Source organism: Euphorbia lathyris, chromosome 2, assembly GCF_963576675.1.
Source record: "Euphorbia lathyris chromosome 2, ddEupLath1.1, whole genome shotgun sequence".
NCBI lineage: Eukaryota > Viridiplantae > Streptophyta > Magnoliopsida > Malpighiales > Euphorbiaceae > Euphorbia > Euphorbia lathyris.
The window spans coordinates 126,092,151-126,110,274 of NC_088911.1; the positions used below are offsets into that span (position 1 = coordinate 126,092,151).

The window sequence follows — 18,124 nt, forward strand, 5'->3', positions numbered from 1 at the left end:
TCTAAAATTTATAAAACTTTTAACTTTGCCTTAATAGATACATTATACATTTCCTTTTAATTAGGTCCAAATATTCTGTCTCATTTTTAGAGTGGATTGCTATTTACCACTCTCAAATTACTTATTACTGCTTCCATAAAGACTATTTCATCCTCCTCATTTATTTTTACCGAAACCTCTCATTCTCTCAAACTCTCCTAAAATCACATTTCGGAACGAGAATCATGTCGGGAATGAGGCACGGCAAAGGAAAATGTTTGATTCATGGCATGGTATGTTTTTTTTCAAATTTCGTTAAAAAACACGAGTTCCGTCTCTCGATTGGGAGACGGAACTCGAAATCCGCCTGCCCAGAAGGCAGACAATTCGAGATTTCGCCCGCCCTTTGAACAGGCAAATGAACTTTCCGCCTGCTCTTTGGGTGGACGGAAATCATGTCTGTTAGGCGGAATGTTCATCCGCCTAACGCTGCCCCTTGGACAGGCATTTTTGCACATTACCACCAGGCTCCACCACCACTCCCTGATCACCGCCGCTGATGTCTGACCGACCTCAATAACTAGCCATTTTGTACATTTGTTGGATTGTTTGCTTCCGGTCTGAACAAGCATATGCCATAGAGCTTTTCGACTTCTCCACTCCACCACCACTCCCTGATCACCACCGCTGATGTCTGATCGACCTCAATAACTAGCCATTTTGTACATTTGTTGGATTGTTTGCTTCCGGTCTGAACAAGCATATGCCATAGAACTTTTCAACTTCTCCACTAATCGAATCATAAACTTTTGGACATGAGAAATCTGTATGGTCTAAACAACCACACACAAAATAAAATTTTTGATTCTCTCATATCGAAATTCTGCCCAGAACCCATCTCTAGTTTATCGTCTTATTCTCCTCATAAGAGGATTTCGGGCATAAGAGAGGAATCTACCAACTAGACACCATCTTAGATACACCTGCTCAGAATTGAGATCTCTATCATTAATCAGAATACCTCTATCTTCCTCTTTCTCGATACGCAAATTGGTATACATAATCTCGATACTACTTGACGACGCCATGAAACAAAACAACACAAAACAAAACTTGTTATCAGAAACAAGAGAAAACAAAACTTGTTATCAGAAACAAGACAAAACAAAACTATTTATTAGAAACAAGATAAAACCATGTATGATCTAAAATTACAACATAGATGAGAGGAGAAGAAGAAAGACAAACTTCCCTTTTTAGGGTTTTCCTGCATCCTGTCTCTCTATCTTCAACCATCTTCAATTCTTAATATCTATTAATTGTAATTTTTATTTATTTCAAATAAAAATTATTTAATTGGGTCGTCATAATATCCCTTTTATTTATTGTCTCTTGATATAACTTTTTAAGTAGGTTGATATTATGTGTATGTGATATAGAGATATATAATGTGCAGTCTCATACTACTTTTATAATCAAATTATAATCATTTGTTTTAATTTGTTATTCATGAATATGATACTTCTCCTAATAAAAATCACAATTATTGTTAATTTGATCTTGTGTTTTACAGAACTGCTACTGCATTCACTGCATTCTTACTCAATTGACATACCGTTAATTCAATCATAATAATCTATTCATGATAGTATTTGTTTATATGAATAAATGTGATGTGTATTATAAATTTTTTGATATAAAATATGAGTATTTTATTGTTATAAATATATTTATTTTATTACATATTTATTCTTTTTATTTTTTATATATTATATTGAAAATAATATAAAAAAATAATAACATTTTTTTATAATAATTTGGATATTAATATTAAAAAAAAATAAATATAATAATTATAATATACTAATAAATAACCAATTAACATCCGGGTCTGGTGGGGATTTTTCTTTCTTCTTTAATGTAAGCGCATTGCGCAATTTTTTAAAAAATAAAAAATAAAAAAAACCAATTAACAAAATAGTTAAATATAATATATGATCAGTGTTACGCGCGAGTATTCCACTAATATATATATATATATATATATATATATATATAGAACTTCCAATCGAAATTTTATTAGACCGTAAGATGTGCATCCTCAAATATAATGTTCGTCAGCTAATATGGTGTTACAGTCGAAATAAAATAGCTAGCATTGGAACATGTTTGCCTTGCTACTAAATGGGTAGCACCGTTGTCTAGACAAGGAATAAATGAAACTTAGGTGCCGTTTGGTAAGATGTAATGACCTTAGTAATTGAATGACCATTACATTGAATGCTCATTACCATATTTGGTTGCATGTTACAATTTCATTGTAATGGAATGAGAAAACCTTGAGTTAAATTTTATTTAAGAAATCTTGTAATCTCCATTACATAGAAAAATGATTTGAATTCTCATTACATTGTCATCTAACCTCTCATTTCTCAAATCTCACCTCTCAATCACCTCTCATTCTTGTCAAAAACGCAAAAAATAGAAAAACATAAAAATTGAAAACGAGAAGAATGTAAAAAAAACGAAAAACCAAAAAAATGCGAAATATGAAAAACCGGAAAAATGAGAAAATAGAAAAACAGTGAAAAATGTTGAAAATAGAAATTAAAAAAAACGAGAAAAATGTAAAAAAATATGAAAAAGCGAAAAACTATATATTAATTTATTGATTTCGGTTAATCTAATTTTGTATTTGATTTCGATTCGATATTTCACATTTCTTGTTGATTTAATTATGTAAATAAAATTTTATGATTGCATTTAATTAGAAAAATATAAGTATTGTAATAGTTATTACACTACATCATAATTATCAACCAAACGATGGTAATAAAATCACTATTCCATTACATTACATTACAACTTTTATTACATTAAAACTTTGGTTACATTACATTATCCTCTTATATTTTTTTAAACGCAAAAGATAAGAAAAAACAAAAAAGAAATTTAAGCAAAAAGCGAAAAAAGAAATGGCTGCGGGCTGAGCAGACCACTAGTTGTGTTTGTCTGCTAACGAGGTCCTATCCATTCACCATACCACTTGTTTTCCGATTATACCAATCATATTCTTCGACTCCGACTGTATATTACGATTTCTCTACTATTTTAATTTAATTATAAAAAAATGCTGGCGAAAGAATCTGCTGCTTCTCCATTCGATCTTCCCGAGGAGGTATTGGCAGTTCTACCGTCCGATCCATTTGAACAGCTTGATGTGGCTCGTAAAATCACTTCCGTCGCTCTCTTCTCCCGTATCTCTTCTCTTGAATTCGAGTCTTCTGCTCTTCAAGACAAACTCTCCGACAAGGATAATCTCATCGCCGATCTCCAATATCAGATTCAGTCTCTCGATTCCTCCCTCTCCGAAACCGTTGATAAACTCGCTCAGGCTGATCTTGAAAAGGTCCTGCCCCTTTCTCTGTCTCTCTCTCTTCAATTCTGTGTTATTTCTTTCTTAGCTTCATGTGCTCAGGGCTTTTGATTGATTTGCAGGAGAACTTGTTGAAAGAGAACGCTTCACTATCCAATACTGTCAGGAAGCTCCAAAGAGATGTCTCTAAGGTACTTAGTCAGTAATTATTTACTGAAATTGATAATTCTTTTACTAGCCATTGACTTAAAATCTCAATTGGTGAATTGAGCTTTTTGAACATGACGAAGAGAAGACAGAATTGCAATTAGACTAGTGAGGGAAGCTAATAGGAATTTTAATTAGTATTTCTCGTGTTTTGAAAAAAAAAAATGCTTGCAGTTGGAGGTTTTTCGGAAGACACTTATGCAGTCTCTTCAGGAGGATGAAGATAATACTGGTTCTGTAAGTGTGGTTTCTTTTGTTTTGTGTTTTGATGAATAGTGCCTGCGATTGTGCTAAAATGTTTATTCACAACATTTTATGAAGGTTTTGAACTCACTTGGTGTGGTTCTTTGACAGTCAGGTCCTCGTCATATCATTGCCAAGCCGACGCCAAGCGGTATGTGTTTGTTATCCCCCCTAACGTGTTTTGTATCCTCTAAGTAAGCTGTTTACCGGGCTTGTGTAGCTTTTTATTATTCTAGGGAGGAAAATATTAATCACCTTCCTTTATTTGGTCTTTCTGATGTAACGGCTAGAATTTGTTGTTTGCCTATCCTCATGTTTCAGTATTGTTTGGCCAAAATAATGTATAGTTCAACAAAGACCGTTTAGGTCTTTTGCATATACAATGGAAGTCTGGGCTTACTAATTAATTAGAGAAGCTTAAGAAATTCGATATGTTTGGTGAAAGTAGTAGCTGGGTTATTTAAATGCTTTTAGGTTTCGTATTGGTTTAAATTCTATTGTCAGTTTTGAGAAGGTTTTCCAAATTTCCTACAGAAGATGATATCACATTGCCACCTTCAAGAACCAGTTCAGTACAGAGCAGCCATTTCTCAGAAATAGGAAACTCGTACACAGAGGATCGTGAAACAGACGGTATGCTTCAGTTTTTTTAGCTTTTCACATATATCTGAAATATATGTTTCTTGATCATGCTGTTTATATATGACTCTGAAGAAGTGCTCTACTTCCTGAAGTTGATTATTTGCACTAGTACATGCAGTAAATGCTGTCCACTTTTGAGTGGACTTCACTTTTTGTCTTTAGTTGTAACAAAAGCTGGTTTTCTTACTAGATGTTGCTACAACGACAGTGTCAAGACCTGGCATATCACACAACATTCTTCTAGCATCCCAATCAAGTACTCCTCGGTTCACTCCTCCTGCTTCCCCTCCAAGTTTTTCTGCTTCAGTGTCTCCCACGAGAACATCTAAACCAGTTTCCCCAAGACGACATTCTATGTCATTTTCCACCTCAAGAGGATTCTCTGATGATAGGTCTTCTATGTTTCCTTCGTTGCCATCACAGTCAGGTTCAATGTCAAGTTCTGATTCTGCATCACATACTGGTTAGTCTAAACTCTAAAGCTTTACTATGAAATAACTCATTAGGATATAATGTTTTTGTATGCTTGAGGCCACAAATCGTGTTAGCTATGCTTAAGGTTCTAGACAGGTACAGGGCTTTGAGCCTAGATTCTCTTTGTGAAGGTCTTTATTTTTAAATGATTTTATGCTGACCATTTTTTCTTCATAATAAAAGGAAGCATTGGCAAACATATAATGGCTTCAGCTAACGCATAGCAATTTCCTTTGAATTTTAGTAAGTAGTTTTATAGGCATGATTGGAAAAACTTAGAATATTTCATAGATGATATCTAGATCACGGTTAAATAATTTCTTTTTTCTTTTTGTACTGAAATCAAGCAGTTTGACTAGACAAATGCTTTAGCCTTTCGTCAATGATCTTTTCGAAAAATTTCCAAACCAGTTTGGGATTTGGATCCTCTCCCGTTTTACCAAATCAGGAGAGATCCTGTTGAATTAATCCTAACCCTTCAGTCAATATGAAGGGTTAGGATTTGAGCTCCATAACTTTTCCTTAAAATATTCCAGTTTAAAACATAATTAACTAAGACACTGAATTTTCATTAGCTTCCATATATCTTCTGTCAGCGTGGTATACCATCTGTTTTCTATATTGGAAGAAATACATGATGCTCTGAAAGTTGTGCACAGTAAAATCTGAAATCCTATTAAATTAATTTTAAAGTGCTCCACTTTTTTAGCTCAATCGTCTGAAGCTCGTCACTGGAAATTCATTCTGTTTTTCTTTTCCTTGTCATTTGAGTTTTTCCTTTTGCCAGACTGACTAAGTAGGCAATCAATATGATAAAAGTTGAATAAATTACGCAAAAGATGTGAAATAAAGGGCGGCCCGGTCGCATTACGCGTCCCCGCTGAGCGAGGGTCCGGGGAGGGGTCCCACCACAAGGGTGTACTGGGGGCAAGCCTTCCCCTGCCAATTTATTTGGCAAGAGGCCGCTCCTAAGACTCGAACCCGTGACCTCTTGGTCACACGACAACAACGTTTACCGTTGCGCCAAGATGTGAAATAAGTAGAATAAATCAATGATCAAGTAAAATTAATTCTCTATACGCCAACAGCCATTTCTTTATCGGCATTTTATCAAACAATTTACTCTCTTTGTTGAATCATGTATAAACTGCTACTACGACTTCATTTTCCAGAATTGATAAGTAATCAAAGAGGAAAGACACTGGAAATTCTTTTTAATTTGCAGAATCTTCAATTGTGTACTAATAGGCATTATTCTAGGTTATGAACTAAAACACTGGAAATAAAAAGGGGAAGCTAGTGGGAAGATGAGGAAGCTGAGGAGAGAAGGTGCGAGGAAATATAAAAAAAAAAGGCGGCCCGGTCGACTACAGGAAATATAAGTAAAAAAAATTTCAAAATTAATTAATAACAATATATTGAATCTAGCCCTTCAAATTTAATGAAGGACCTCTAAACAGGAGAGGATCCAATCCTTGGCAGTCTGCCTGTCTCAAGTCTTATATTTTGTGTTGTAGTGAACACTTATTCATTTTTATTGGTAACAACTAACAAACAAATTCTATGTTATTGGTGTTCCTAATATTTGCAAATTCATGATGATAATTCTATATTTCAGGTCGAACTCGTATAGATGGGAAAGAATTCTTCCGCCAAGTCAGGTAAAGGATTGTACAGTCAAAAAAAGTTTCAATGTTTAAAAATAGTCTACTTACTGATATGTGCTTGTTTTATATTAAAACAATCCACGCATACAACTCGGTTCATTACTTATTACGTCTTCTAATTGAAATTCCTTCTGTTTAAATAGGACCCGTTTGTCTTACGAGCAGTTTGGTGCATTTCTTGCAAATGTTAAGGAATTGAATTCTCACAAGCAAACAAAAGAAGTATATTTTTCTCTCCATTAACAAGCATTAACTGAAATAATTTTCACCTGATCTGATTTATCTGATATGTTATTATAATATGCATGCAGGACACTCTGAGGAAGGCCGATGAGATTTTTGGCCCAGATAATAAGGACCTATACGCAATTTTTGAAGCATTAATCACTCGTAATATTCATTGAAGCTACTTATGTTGAACTGCATCGAATGGTTGTATGCATCACTGTATTCTGTTTTTTGGTTGTAAATTAATATGTTGTGTAATGACACTTTATTTTCTGGTGTAATTGCAGTGATATTTAGTTCTCGTAATAAAAACAACTCACTGAATTTTTGGACTTATTGAATCTTTGAATGCCATTAGGTAGTGTACTACAGATGGTGTTCTTTTAACTTGTCATTCTGGTCATGATTTTCTGTGGCAATGCTGGATTTATGTCTCTAGAACTCAATTAGAGGAGTTGCTTTTGAGAATTGGAGTATGCTCCATTTTTTGTTCCTCTTTTCTCTCCCTTAACTCATGCTCCGTTTTTTGTTCATATCACTGTTAAAATTTGAATATCAGTCGCAGAATTGAAAATGCAAATATACGTTTAGGCTTAATATTTCAAACCAGAAGCAATGTATAAATGAAACCTTTACCTGAACCCAAAGCAAGATAATTTATCATTACTTAAGGATAGGGGGTCAAAATATTAAATATTTTCATCAGCAGACTTTTGCAAAATCACTCCTAAAATAACAACTCATATTTCGTTGGAATTTATAGATATCCTCCAGGAAAAACGTAATATAATTTCCGATTAACAACCACTTTGTCGTACTGCAAGTCCAGCCATTGCTACATCGAGAATGAACCATAAGAAAAGTTTCGAGGAATCACAGTTTAAAAGTCTATTTTCTAAAAAAAAAGCAAATAAACTTATAGCATGAAGACTCCCATTAAACTTTAGGAAATAATGCTCAATAAGAGAATGGAAATTACATGAGAATAATTGTGGAAAAAAACTCGAAAAAAATTCTAAAAATTGATACATAAGCTAAAGCTTTATTAGTTTGACGCTTTTATAGATATAATATAATAGATTAATAGATTTTGAAGATGATGGCAAGCGAGGTTCCATTGTTTCCAAAAAAAGAGGAGAGATTAACAAGATATAATAATGACAATAAGCCCGAATTTTTTGCATCAAAATCAGGTAGGAGAAATGACAGCAACCTCTCTATTTTACATTTTCTATTTTACATTTTCTCGCTCTACCTCATACTGTCATTTCCTCCTTTTCTCTCTATTCCCTTACCATGGAACCTTTAGCTTCTTCCAGGTACCTACCTTTTTCCTTTCTGGGTTTCACAATTTTACAATCTTCCTTAATTCTTCCAATTCTTCCTTTTCAATGTGCTTATACATTGAAAGATCAATTGGGATTTATTATTATTATTGTCATGATTAAGAATAATTGAATTGATATATCTGTTTCATTTTCCCCAATTTTGTATGTATTACCTCTTGTGATGATGTTTAATGGCTTTTGATATTTGATATTACCCAACATTGAGAATTTCTTTTTTGTTTATGTATTTTCTTCAAATATTTTCTCAAATTGATTGAATATAACAATGTATAATAATGAATATAATAAAATATTTTCTACAAATATTTTCTCAAATATTTTCTTCAAATGTACTAGCAGCAATGGTTTCCATGGGAAAGTAGGAAATGGTTCAGAAAAGATGTCTATTATTGAAAGCAATGGTTGCAAGGAAACATCTCGAAAAAACAAAGCAAAGCCACCTCTTCCTTATTTGCCAGCCAGATCACTCAAGAGAGCTAGCTTCTCTGATACTAGTATTTCATCTCATGGTATTTCCAAATCCCCCTTTCAATCTTTTAATTTTTCTGCCTGCATACTAGTGTCTGACAATATATAGATTCTGTATCAGACACCGGACTTTTGAATTTGGAGTTGGAGACATTGTCACAGAAGAGCAAAAAAGATGTTGTCTCGAAGGATGGCGAAAAAGATGGTGTTGTAAAGGGGGGAAAAAAAGATGTTACCTTGAAGGAGGGGGGAAAAGATGGGGTTGTGAAGGAAGGCAAAAAAGATGGTGTCTTAAAGGAGGGTGAAAAAGGTGGTGTTGTGAAGGAAGGCAAAAAAGACAGTGTTGTGAAGAAGGGGAAAAAAGATGGTGTTGTGAAGGAGGGTAAAAAAGATGGTGTCTTGAAAGAGGGCGAAAAAGATGGTGTTGTGAAGGAGGGTAAAAAAGATAGTGTCTTGAAGGAGGGTGAAAAAGATGGTGTTGTGAAGGAGGGTAAAAAAGATGGTGTCTTGAAGGAGGGTGAAAAGGATGGTGTTGTGAAGGAGGGTGAAAAGGATGGTGTCTTGAAGGAGGGTGAAAAAGATGGTGTTGTGAAGGAAGGTAAAAAAGATGGTGTCTTGAAGGAGGGTGAAAAAGATGGTGTTGTGAAAGAGGGTGAAAAAGATGGCGTCTCGGAAGGAGAAAAAGATGATGATGATGTGAAACAAGAATCCTCACCAAGAGGAGTTTCAGAAGATTGCTCAACTAGCACAGAATCTGAAACAGCTCCTAGCACTAGCACATCAGACTCTGAAGTCCAACCGGTTGTTCCATGGCGCGATTACTTTCGAGCATTTACGATAAGGCCTTCAAAACACATTCAAACCTTTCGTACTATAAAAAAACCAGGTCCAAGGCTAACCAGAATTAAGACCAAAAGGATTAGAGAAGAGTTAGTTCCTGTTTTGAGTACTTCTTCTATGGATGGTGCTGATATCTACTGTTTAAAATCTTCATGGAGGAATTTTTCCCTCTCAGAAATCCAAACTGCAACCAATAATTTCGGCCAAGGTATGCGTGGCTTTCGGTAATTTAAAAAACTTGCACACCTTTTGCTGTTAAAGTTGTCATGTTTTTACAATTCTGTGCAGAAAATTTGATTGGAGAAGGAGGGTATGCTGAAGTTTACAAGGGAGAATTGACAGATGGGCAGATCGTTGCGATAAAAAGGCTGATTAGAGGTTCTTCAGAAGAAATGACTATTGATTTCTTATCTGAGCTTGGGATTATGGCTCATGTTGATCATCCAAATATTGCTAAAGTAATTGGGTATGGGGTTGATGGGGGAATGCATCTTATCCTTCAATTATCCGTCCATGGGAGCCTCGCGTCTTTACTTTATGGTCCGAACATCGAGATTTTCATATCCTTTATGAATTTGTTTTAAACATTGTTCATCTATTAAGTGATTTCTTACCAAAAATTACAGGTCCAAAGGAAAAGTTGGATTATGCAACCAGATTTAAAATTGCTTTAGGAACTGCACTTGGCCTTCAGTATCTACATGAAGGCTGTCAAAGACGGATTATCCATAAGGATATTAAAGCTTCTAACATATTGCTTAGCGAGGATTTCGAGGCTCAAGTAAGCTTTCGAGTTTGAAATTGTAAATCAACTGGAACTCGAATTTCTTTCGAATTATTATTCATGTATGTTTTTTTATGCTGCAGATTTCTGATTTTGGGCTTGCAAAGTGGCTGCCTGATAAATGGACGCATCATACTGTATCGAAAATTGAAGGCACGTTTGGGTATATGTAGTCTGAAGCTTGGTTTCCATTTCTCAATATCTATTTAACTCTCCATTTGATCTCATTTCTAATCATGTCAGATACCTTCCTCCTGAGTTCTTCATGCATGGTATTGTCGACGAGAAAACAGATGTCTATGCTTACGGTGTATTAGTGCTCGAACTTATTACCGGAAAGCAAGCTATAGATAGTTCTCAACATAGCCTTGTAATGTGGGTATGTATTGCTGCTGCACAATGTCCTTATTCAACTTGGTCTTGAAGGGCTTAAATTAATTTCCATGGTTGGATTTCAGGCGAAACCTTTGCTTATGAAGAATAGCGTCAAGGAACTCGTAGACCCGACTCTTGCAGATGCCTATGATGAGAAACAGATGGAATTTCTGGTCTTTACAGCTTCTTCCTGCATACATCAAGCTTCCATGCTCCGACCTCAGATGAATCAGGCACGTTTTTAAGCATTAGATAAGCATTCGATAACGAGCATTGTGATTTGACCTGTCTTGTTTTGCATTTGAAAAAGGTTATAGAGATGTTAAGAGGAAATGAACAAGTATTAGAAGAGGTACATGAGTTGCAAAATCCTATGCTCCAACGAACATATTCAGAGGAGCTCTTTGATGCCGAAGAATACAACTCAACGAAGCATCTAAGCGACCTTACTCGACAAATGGAGATGATTTTGGATTGTGATGATGAGATTTGAAAGATAATATGGAACATCACTCACTGTTTCAACATCTGGAGCCAATCTGAAGGTGAAGACCGTGTTTTTGTTTTTTCGTGTTAAGCTCACAAGGATACTCCTTGTTGATCAAAACGCGTTCTTCGACGAAGATTATGGGTTCATGATCCAGCTCCCAGAATCCAAACATCAGGAGTTGAAGAGAAGAGGCAAAAATTGTATATGAATAGAACAGAAAAACTAAATGATGTATGAGCAATTCAGTAGTATGAATGTTGAATCTTGGAACTTGTTTCACAAAAACCTCACAATCTTGACTTTCTTGTATTTTTATTTTAAATTAGGATGTGTTTTGCTATCAAGTTGAGCATAAATGTATTATATGTAATGTAATAGGCATTTCCAATTTTTATTGGTGTGAAAAAAAGAAAGAAACAAACTTTTTGTAGCTTCTTTTCGTTTTGTTATTTTACTCTAAATAGTAAATATAAAGTGTTTAGTTAGTATTAAAATAACTTCTCGTAGCCTGTTGGTTGAGAGCTTACCTATGATTTTAGAGGTCATGGGTTCGAATCACATTCGGGTGGGGGTGGGTTAAGGGTTTTTCTTCATCTTTGATGTAATTTTCAAAAAAAGAAAGAAAGTGTTTAGTTAGTATTAAAATAACTTCTCGTAGTTAATTTGAAAGGAAATCGGTTAATAATAACAATAACTAAATCAAATAAGTTAAACATAAAAAGCAAAGAAATAATAATAATGGATGGAATCTTGGATTTTCTACCCATCCAGTGGCGGTATGAGTTTTAGGAATTTGCTTGGTTTTAATTTAGTTTTGTGGCTAAATAGGCTTGAAGGCTATTGGTATATTCAGAATCTTTGATTATTAAGATTTTAAAAGCAAGATATTTTTCAAATGGATCATTTCATATACAGTAAAACCTCGATAAATGCATATCTTTAGGATCGGAAAAAAATATTCATTAAGCGAGATTATTTATTTATCGATAAATGAATAAATTATTTATTTATCTTTTTTTTTTGTAGAAAAAAGAAAGGAAAAACAAACAAAAACAACTACCCTGAGATTAGCCTAGGGAAGCTAACCCCAATCCTATCCTCTAAAAGAAGGGGAGAGAGAAAGATAGGGGAAACAGAAAGGGTAGTAACACCTAACGTCCCCTCATGGCCTGCCGCCGCCAAGCGATCCGCAACTCGGTTCTGCTCTCTGAAAATGTGACTGAACTCTAAGATCTCAAAGGAGGAGCAAAGCCTTTTAATAGCTTTGATAAGGATGCGGCTATTAAGACCCATAGCATGATTTCCGGAAATCATTTTGATGGCCTCCATGTTATCAGATTCCACAGAAAGCCTCTTAACACCCAGCCTTTTAGCAAGATCGATACCAGTGAGAATGCCCCAGAGCTCCGCTGAGAAGGAAGATCCCAACCCCAAATTCTGGGTGAACCCAGAAAGCCAGGCGCCCCCTGCATCTCTAAGAACACCTCCGGCCGCAATCTTACCATTGCTGAGGCAGGAGCCATCAGTATTCAGCTTCACAACCCCCTTTCTCGGCCTGCTCCATCCTACGAGATGGACATCACAAATCTGGGAAGATCTGGCAAGAGACTCTCCTTTGAAACTCTCGATAATGGAGGAAAGTTTTTTCGAGAAGAACTCAGCTAAGTTTGGCAAAAACATAGTTTTATCCCCAAAAATCTCATCGTTTCTCCACTTCCAAACTTGGTGACAGATAATAGCAAAGAAAATGTCACCATGCTCCATGTAAGACAGTAACTTTCCACTAATACCATCAGAGAACCAGTCATCCACAGAATGGGCCATGAAGGAAGGGAAAATATGGTGTGGGAGAATTTTCTTCCAAACCTCTTTACTTTTAGAGCAATCCCTAAGAGCATGGCACAAAGTTTCAACATGGCCTATGCATCTACTGCAAGCTCCTGAGTCAGCCAAATACCTTCTTTGATGGATGTCGAACATCTTTTGAACTATCCTAACGAGAATGATGCAGTTATGGAATCGCCTACAGACGAAGAAATTATCGAGTCAATAATGAACAATGATGATGAAAATGATCCAGAGCCAGATGATAGTTGCGTTGTCGCAAATGTATCGTCAAAATGAGCCTTTCAAGCAATGGTCACCTTAAACAACTACTTGCTACAACATAAGCAAAATATACTAGAAGTTGTGTTTGCATTACAAAAAGTTAAGGATGGTGTTCATTTTGGTTTCGGTGGAAAGAAAAAACAATCAATTAAGAAATGACTTCTAGTTGATTGATTGAAAAGTTTTGGTATATATATATATATATATATATAAGAGTTCTCGATGGTGAATCTTCATCCATGGAAACTATTATATTTTGAATAAATGACCTGCTATAGCAGGTTACCAAGAGGTCATCAGGTTACTAAAGACATATTTCTCTTTCTATGATAAATTCATTTTATGTTTTTAAAGAAGATTTTTTTTTCTATAATAAATGATTGTCTACATTTTTTTTAAAATACTTACTCTCTCTATAATAAATCTAATCATAAAATTAATTGGTAGATAAATTATCAATAAATCTATTTAGATATCCTATCAAAATTTTAATGTTTGTTTTCATTGTTGCCTTTATTCAAATACTTATATACTTTTTTAATTGTAATTGCTAATCAATAGTATTAGCTGGCGTTTTTTATTGTATAACTTTTAATTAAGTTTGTGTTTATAGTTATAACATCTTTTGCTTAAAAGAAAATTATAACATCTTTTCGTTACAAATATTTTTCATTTCATTTGCTACATATTTTTACTTTATAAAGTTTTTAAAAATCATGCACATCGATATAAAAAACATCATGCTTATATTAATAATATTAGAATTTGTAAATAAATAAAAAATAAAAAATTTCAGTAATTAAAATATATCAGAAATAATAATAAAAATTAAGAAGAAATATAAAAATAAATCTTGTGATTTGACCGATTTGCAATATCGGCAATTCTTATGGTTTAAATTGTAATTAGGAGTTTGTACTTTACAAATTTTGCAGTTAAATGATATGTGAGTCAATTTTTCGGTCAAATAATACTTATGGTTTAGTTAATTCAACATTGAATTTTGGATAATTTGAAAAATTCCGTCTTTTTAATTGCTCCAAATCGCTCTCTTCTAAGATAAATAGTCACGATAATAATTTATGATAAAAAAACAGGATTTATTTTTTTTAATAAAACAATTCATTCGTTATTTTATATTTCTTAAAATTAATCTTTTTAGAATTGGACCGTTCAACAAAAACCAATCACTTTGTTCGGACCGTTTCATGTAAGTTTTTATACTTCTGAAAACTAGCTTAAAATCATTCGAACTGACAGATTAACTGTGAACCATTTGAAATGGTGCCAATTGAACGATTTGGTGCGATCAACTCTCCTTTTACATTTAATTAAAAAGTGAGATAAAAGCCAAATTTGATTTTTTTTTAAAAAGTACAAAACATATGAAATAGTACAAATTTTGCCATAACTTTTCTAAGCACGATCATTTTTACCCATATTTAATAGAAAATTCGAACAAACTGATTTGATAAATATTTGACTATTATATCGGACCTTCCAAATAAGTTTATTGATAAGTTAGAGTTGTTTCTTACATTTTTTCTTGGTTATTTATAGGATTGTGATAACATTGTGATATTATCCCAAGGATCAAAAGGGATATTCGCCTAAAGAACGCCACGTGTTGGTCGCCTGATACAAGAATTCCATGGCGTATCGAAGTAAAGAGATCCGACGGGCGGATCACCTAGGACTCGCCATGAAGAACCCGCGGGCGAACCTGAGGGGCGAATCTCCATAAGCTCTCAATCCGCCATTAGAACGGCTGGGCCGATCCGACAATAAAGATCATTAATGAGCTATCAATTAGCTAACCGCCAACTTAAGGGTAACTTGTAACCGCCGTTAATGAGGCATTAATGGAGACTTTCTAGTTGCTGGAAGTTACAACTTCATAGCTATATATAGCCTGTGTCTCAGGCTATCAAGGTACACATTCATCTTTACCCTTTGTCAATTCAGTTTGCACTCTTGTTCATCCTTACTGACTTTGGCATCAGAGCTTCCCCCCGTCGAACCCAACGACGCCCCCACAGGAATAGAAGCTGATCTGAATTTCTCCACAAATCATCAATTGGTGCGGTGAACGTGGAATCCTTAACCAAATAAAGGGTTTTTCGTTCACTTTAAAAGAATATGGCAACTGGAGAACCGAACCCCACATCGGGGGAAGAAACACCATTAGTAACACCATCGAGCCAACCTGTAACTAGTGCTGGTCGCGCTGATTCAAGTGCTCCCACAACGCAAGCTGAAAGTAGCGTCTCACCAGATTCATTCATCAACATGTGTGCTGAGGCAATAGGTAGGGAGTTTGGTCCTGAGGTAGGTAATCGCCTACGGTCATTCATGATCATTCCTCCGCTCTGGAGCATGACGCCCATGTCTACGATATCTTCATGGCCCCAGGCCACTATAGGATCAAACGCCCTCAATTCCTCATTTCTCCAAGCTCATAATACGGAATCCATGATAACTTCCACGGCAGCTGTAGACACCGAGTCGGAGGACCTGTGACGAAAACCTGTAAACAAGACGGTCGAAGCGGTTGATTCCCGAAGTTTTAAAACAAAAATATATAATAAGAAAAGAAAAGTTAATGTGAGTCGCGGTCGTCAAGTGGACGGCTCGCGAGTGCTCAGCGACGTGGTGCGAGCGCATAGCGGCAGCCGACGCGTGTCCGACGATAGTTGGACGCACGCCCGGCAGCGCGGGACGCACGCTCGACGTCCGCTGGGCACGCATGCCCGGCAGCGCGGAGCGCGCGCTCGACGACCGTGGGGCGCGCGCGCCCGATGGCCGCTGGGTGTGAACTCCCGGCAGCCGCTGGGCGAGCGCCCAGCGACGTTGGGCGGACGCCCAACGATCGTTGGGCGAACGCCCAACGTCAGTTGGGCGCGCGCGCCCAACTGAAGTTGGGCGTACGCGCAACGATAGTTGGGCGTTCGCCCAACTAGGTTGGGCGTTCGCCCAACCGGCTTTGGGCGACGCCCAAAGCTTTCGGGATCCGTTGCCTATTTAAGGCACGGATCCCAATGCATTTTGAGGGGGGATTTTTGGATAGCTCTTCTCACTCTAGACATTTTTAGAGAGAGAAAGTGAATTTTTTTGAGAAAAATATTTTTTTTCTCAAAAAGTCCCAATTTCCCAAAAGTTAAAATTTTTACTAAAAAGACGAAAAAAAAACACAAAAAAACCGGAAAATCACAACTCGTGGAATCGACCGACTTCGACTGTCAGATACCGAACTTGAGGTATTATCCGAGGACTAGACTCGTTTTATTTTATTTAATTTATTTCCTTTATTTATTTACTTTTATGTTATAATTTTATTTATTTAGTTATTTATTTATTTATCACATTTTATTTAATTTTTCGTATTTATTTAATTTTCGTCTCGTATTAGATAAACGTTCGGTTTTGTTTTAAAATAAAAACCTCGTTTTAATATCCCAATACGAACCGTGATCCGATTCAAAGGTAGTTCGGGTATTAAAAACGTTGTAATTATAAGTTTTCAAAATTTTTCTAAATAACGTTTTAAATGAAAAACATCGTTTAAGAACCCCCGTTATAGACTATGATCCATTTTTGGTAGTTCGGAGTTCCAAAACGATAGAATAGATCTAATTTAAGGTGTTTGAATAAATCTGGAAAGTTTAGGACTGCTGCTGTAATTCTCCATTTTCTGTCACTAACAGCAGATTGGCGACGGATTTTCCGTCGGTAATCTGCTGGAAACCGAAAAATCATCTTTTAACCCATTTTCTCAACTTTTTGATATATGATTCTTACATATATAAGTATATGATTATGTAATATGATTATAAAAATTATTTTTGGGGTCATATAACCATTAATTATTTATTATGTAGTTATTTATTTCATATGTAAAGTTTAATTTACTCGCTATTTATATATATATATATATATATATATATATATATATATATATATATATATATATATATATATATATTCTTTTGGGTTATCAAAATGTGGGTTTAGCTCTTATTTAAGGGAGGGTGTTTTCTATATACTTATTATATCAAACATTTTTTATGGTTTTCCATTATTTTTACATAGTTTTAATTAGGATGAAAATGTATTATATTCGATATTTCTTACTTTTATTATCATACATGTACGTAATAAAGTACTATATTACCTTTTATTTACCTGCCTTAAATCTATAGATATACCATTATTTTTAGCTAAAAATGTATATGTATATATGTATATATCCTTTTCTTACTCCTTTCACATTTTGAATTGGTTTAATTGGGTGAGTTTTGGTTCAATTGGTCTATTATGTTTGAATAAAGAGTTAATTGAGTGGAAAAGGGGAAAATAAATCACAAAAAGAGAGTTTCATTTGTTGGTTTAAATTAAAGCTTTTCTAGATGTTCTTAAGGTGTAAATAAAAAGATTTTCTTATCACTTTAAATCACTTCCTAAAACATCACGTTTTAAAACCTTCATTCGTTCCAACGACGGATTAAGCGAACCTTGTAATTAAAATTGCTTTTAATTGTAAATAATAGAGTTTTTGAATCGTTTTCTTAATTAAATGCTTTTTTTGAACAAAATAAATTGACTTGTATGCTTAATCACGTTTTCTTGTTAAAACTTTTATCTCAATATTTTCAAACGCTCGAGTCGTTCCAACGGCGATTCGTGTGAACGTCACTAAACGGGGTTTTGAAACGTACCTAAATCGTTCCAACGGCGATTAAGGTACGAACCATGTAAATAAACTCATTTTTGGGAAGTGAGTTTAGTTTAGAGTTAGTGTGTAATACGAAGCATAAATCACATTGTAAACAAATCAATTCTTTCTTCTCCCCCCTCTCTCTCCTATGTATTTTGAACTGATGTAAATGGGTGATT

The 18,124-nt window shown here is 34.9% G+C and overlaps 2 protein-coding genes across 7 annotated transcripts; both read left to right on the forward strand.

Moving 5' to 3' along the window:
- The first annotated feature begins 2,967 nt into the window (after nucleotides 1-2,967).
- On the forward strand, nucleotides 2,968-7,152 carry LOC136219866 (uncharacterized protein At4g15545). Of its 4 annotated transcripts, none has more exons than XM_066007429.1 (9): nucleotides 2,968-3,388; nucleotides 3,478-3,546; nucleotides 3,737-3,799; nucleotides 3,917-3,956; nucleotides 4,343-4,438; nucleotides 4,656-4,910; nucleotides 6,540-6,582; nucleotides 6,732-6,810; nucleotides 6,900-7,152. In XM_066007429.1, the coding sequence occupies exons 1-9, from the start codon at nucleotides 3,110-3,112 to the stop codon at nucleotides 6,990-6,992; spliced, it is 1,017 nt and encodes a 338-aa protein (XP_065863501.1). In that variant the 5' UTR covers nucleotides 2,968-3,109; the 3' UTR covers nucleotides 6,993-7,152. The 4 variants fall into 4 exon arrangements, with proteins under 4 accessions (XP_065863501.1, XP_065863500.1, XP_065863499.1 ...); XM_066007428.1 differs by having other exon boundaries at nucleotides 2,970-3,388; nucleotides 4,340-4,438; XM_066007427.1 differs by having other exon boundaries at nucleotides 2,971-3,388; nucleotides 4,638-4,910.
- A 759-nt stretch (nucleotides 7,153-7,911) lies between these two features.
- LOC136219867 (receptor-like cytosolic serine/threonine-protein kinase RBK2) lies at nucleotides 7,912-11,543 on the forward strand. 3 transcript variants are annotated; one of them, XM_066007432.1, is made up of 9 exons: nucleotides 7,912-8,009; nucleotides 8,505-8,674; nucleotides 8,755-9,681; nucleotides 9,762-10,013; nucleotides 10,100-10,254; nucleotides 10,341-10,420; nucleotides 10,501-10,636; nucleotides 10,716-10,865; nucleotides 10,943-11,543. In XM_066007432.1, exons 2-9 carry the CDS (start codon nucleotides 8,545-8,547, stop codon nucleotides 11,123-11,125), a joined length of 2,013 nt encoding a protein of 670 aa, XP_065863504.1. In that variant the 5' UTR covers nucleotides 7,912-8,009; nucleotides 8,505-8,544; the 3' UTR covers nucleotides 11,126-11,543. The 3 variants fall into 3 exon arrangements, with proteins under 3 accessions (XP_065863504.1, XP_065863502.1, XP_065863503.1); XM_066007430.1 differs by lacking the exon at nucleotides 7,912-8,009 and adding an exon at nucleotides 8,022-8,135 and having other exon boundaries at nucleotides 8,502-8,674; XM_066007431.1 differs by lacking the exon at nucleotides 7,912-8,009 and adding an exon at nucleotides 8,022-8,135.
- Nucleotides 11,544-18,124: the final 6,581 nt, after the last annotated feature.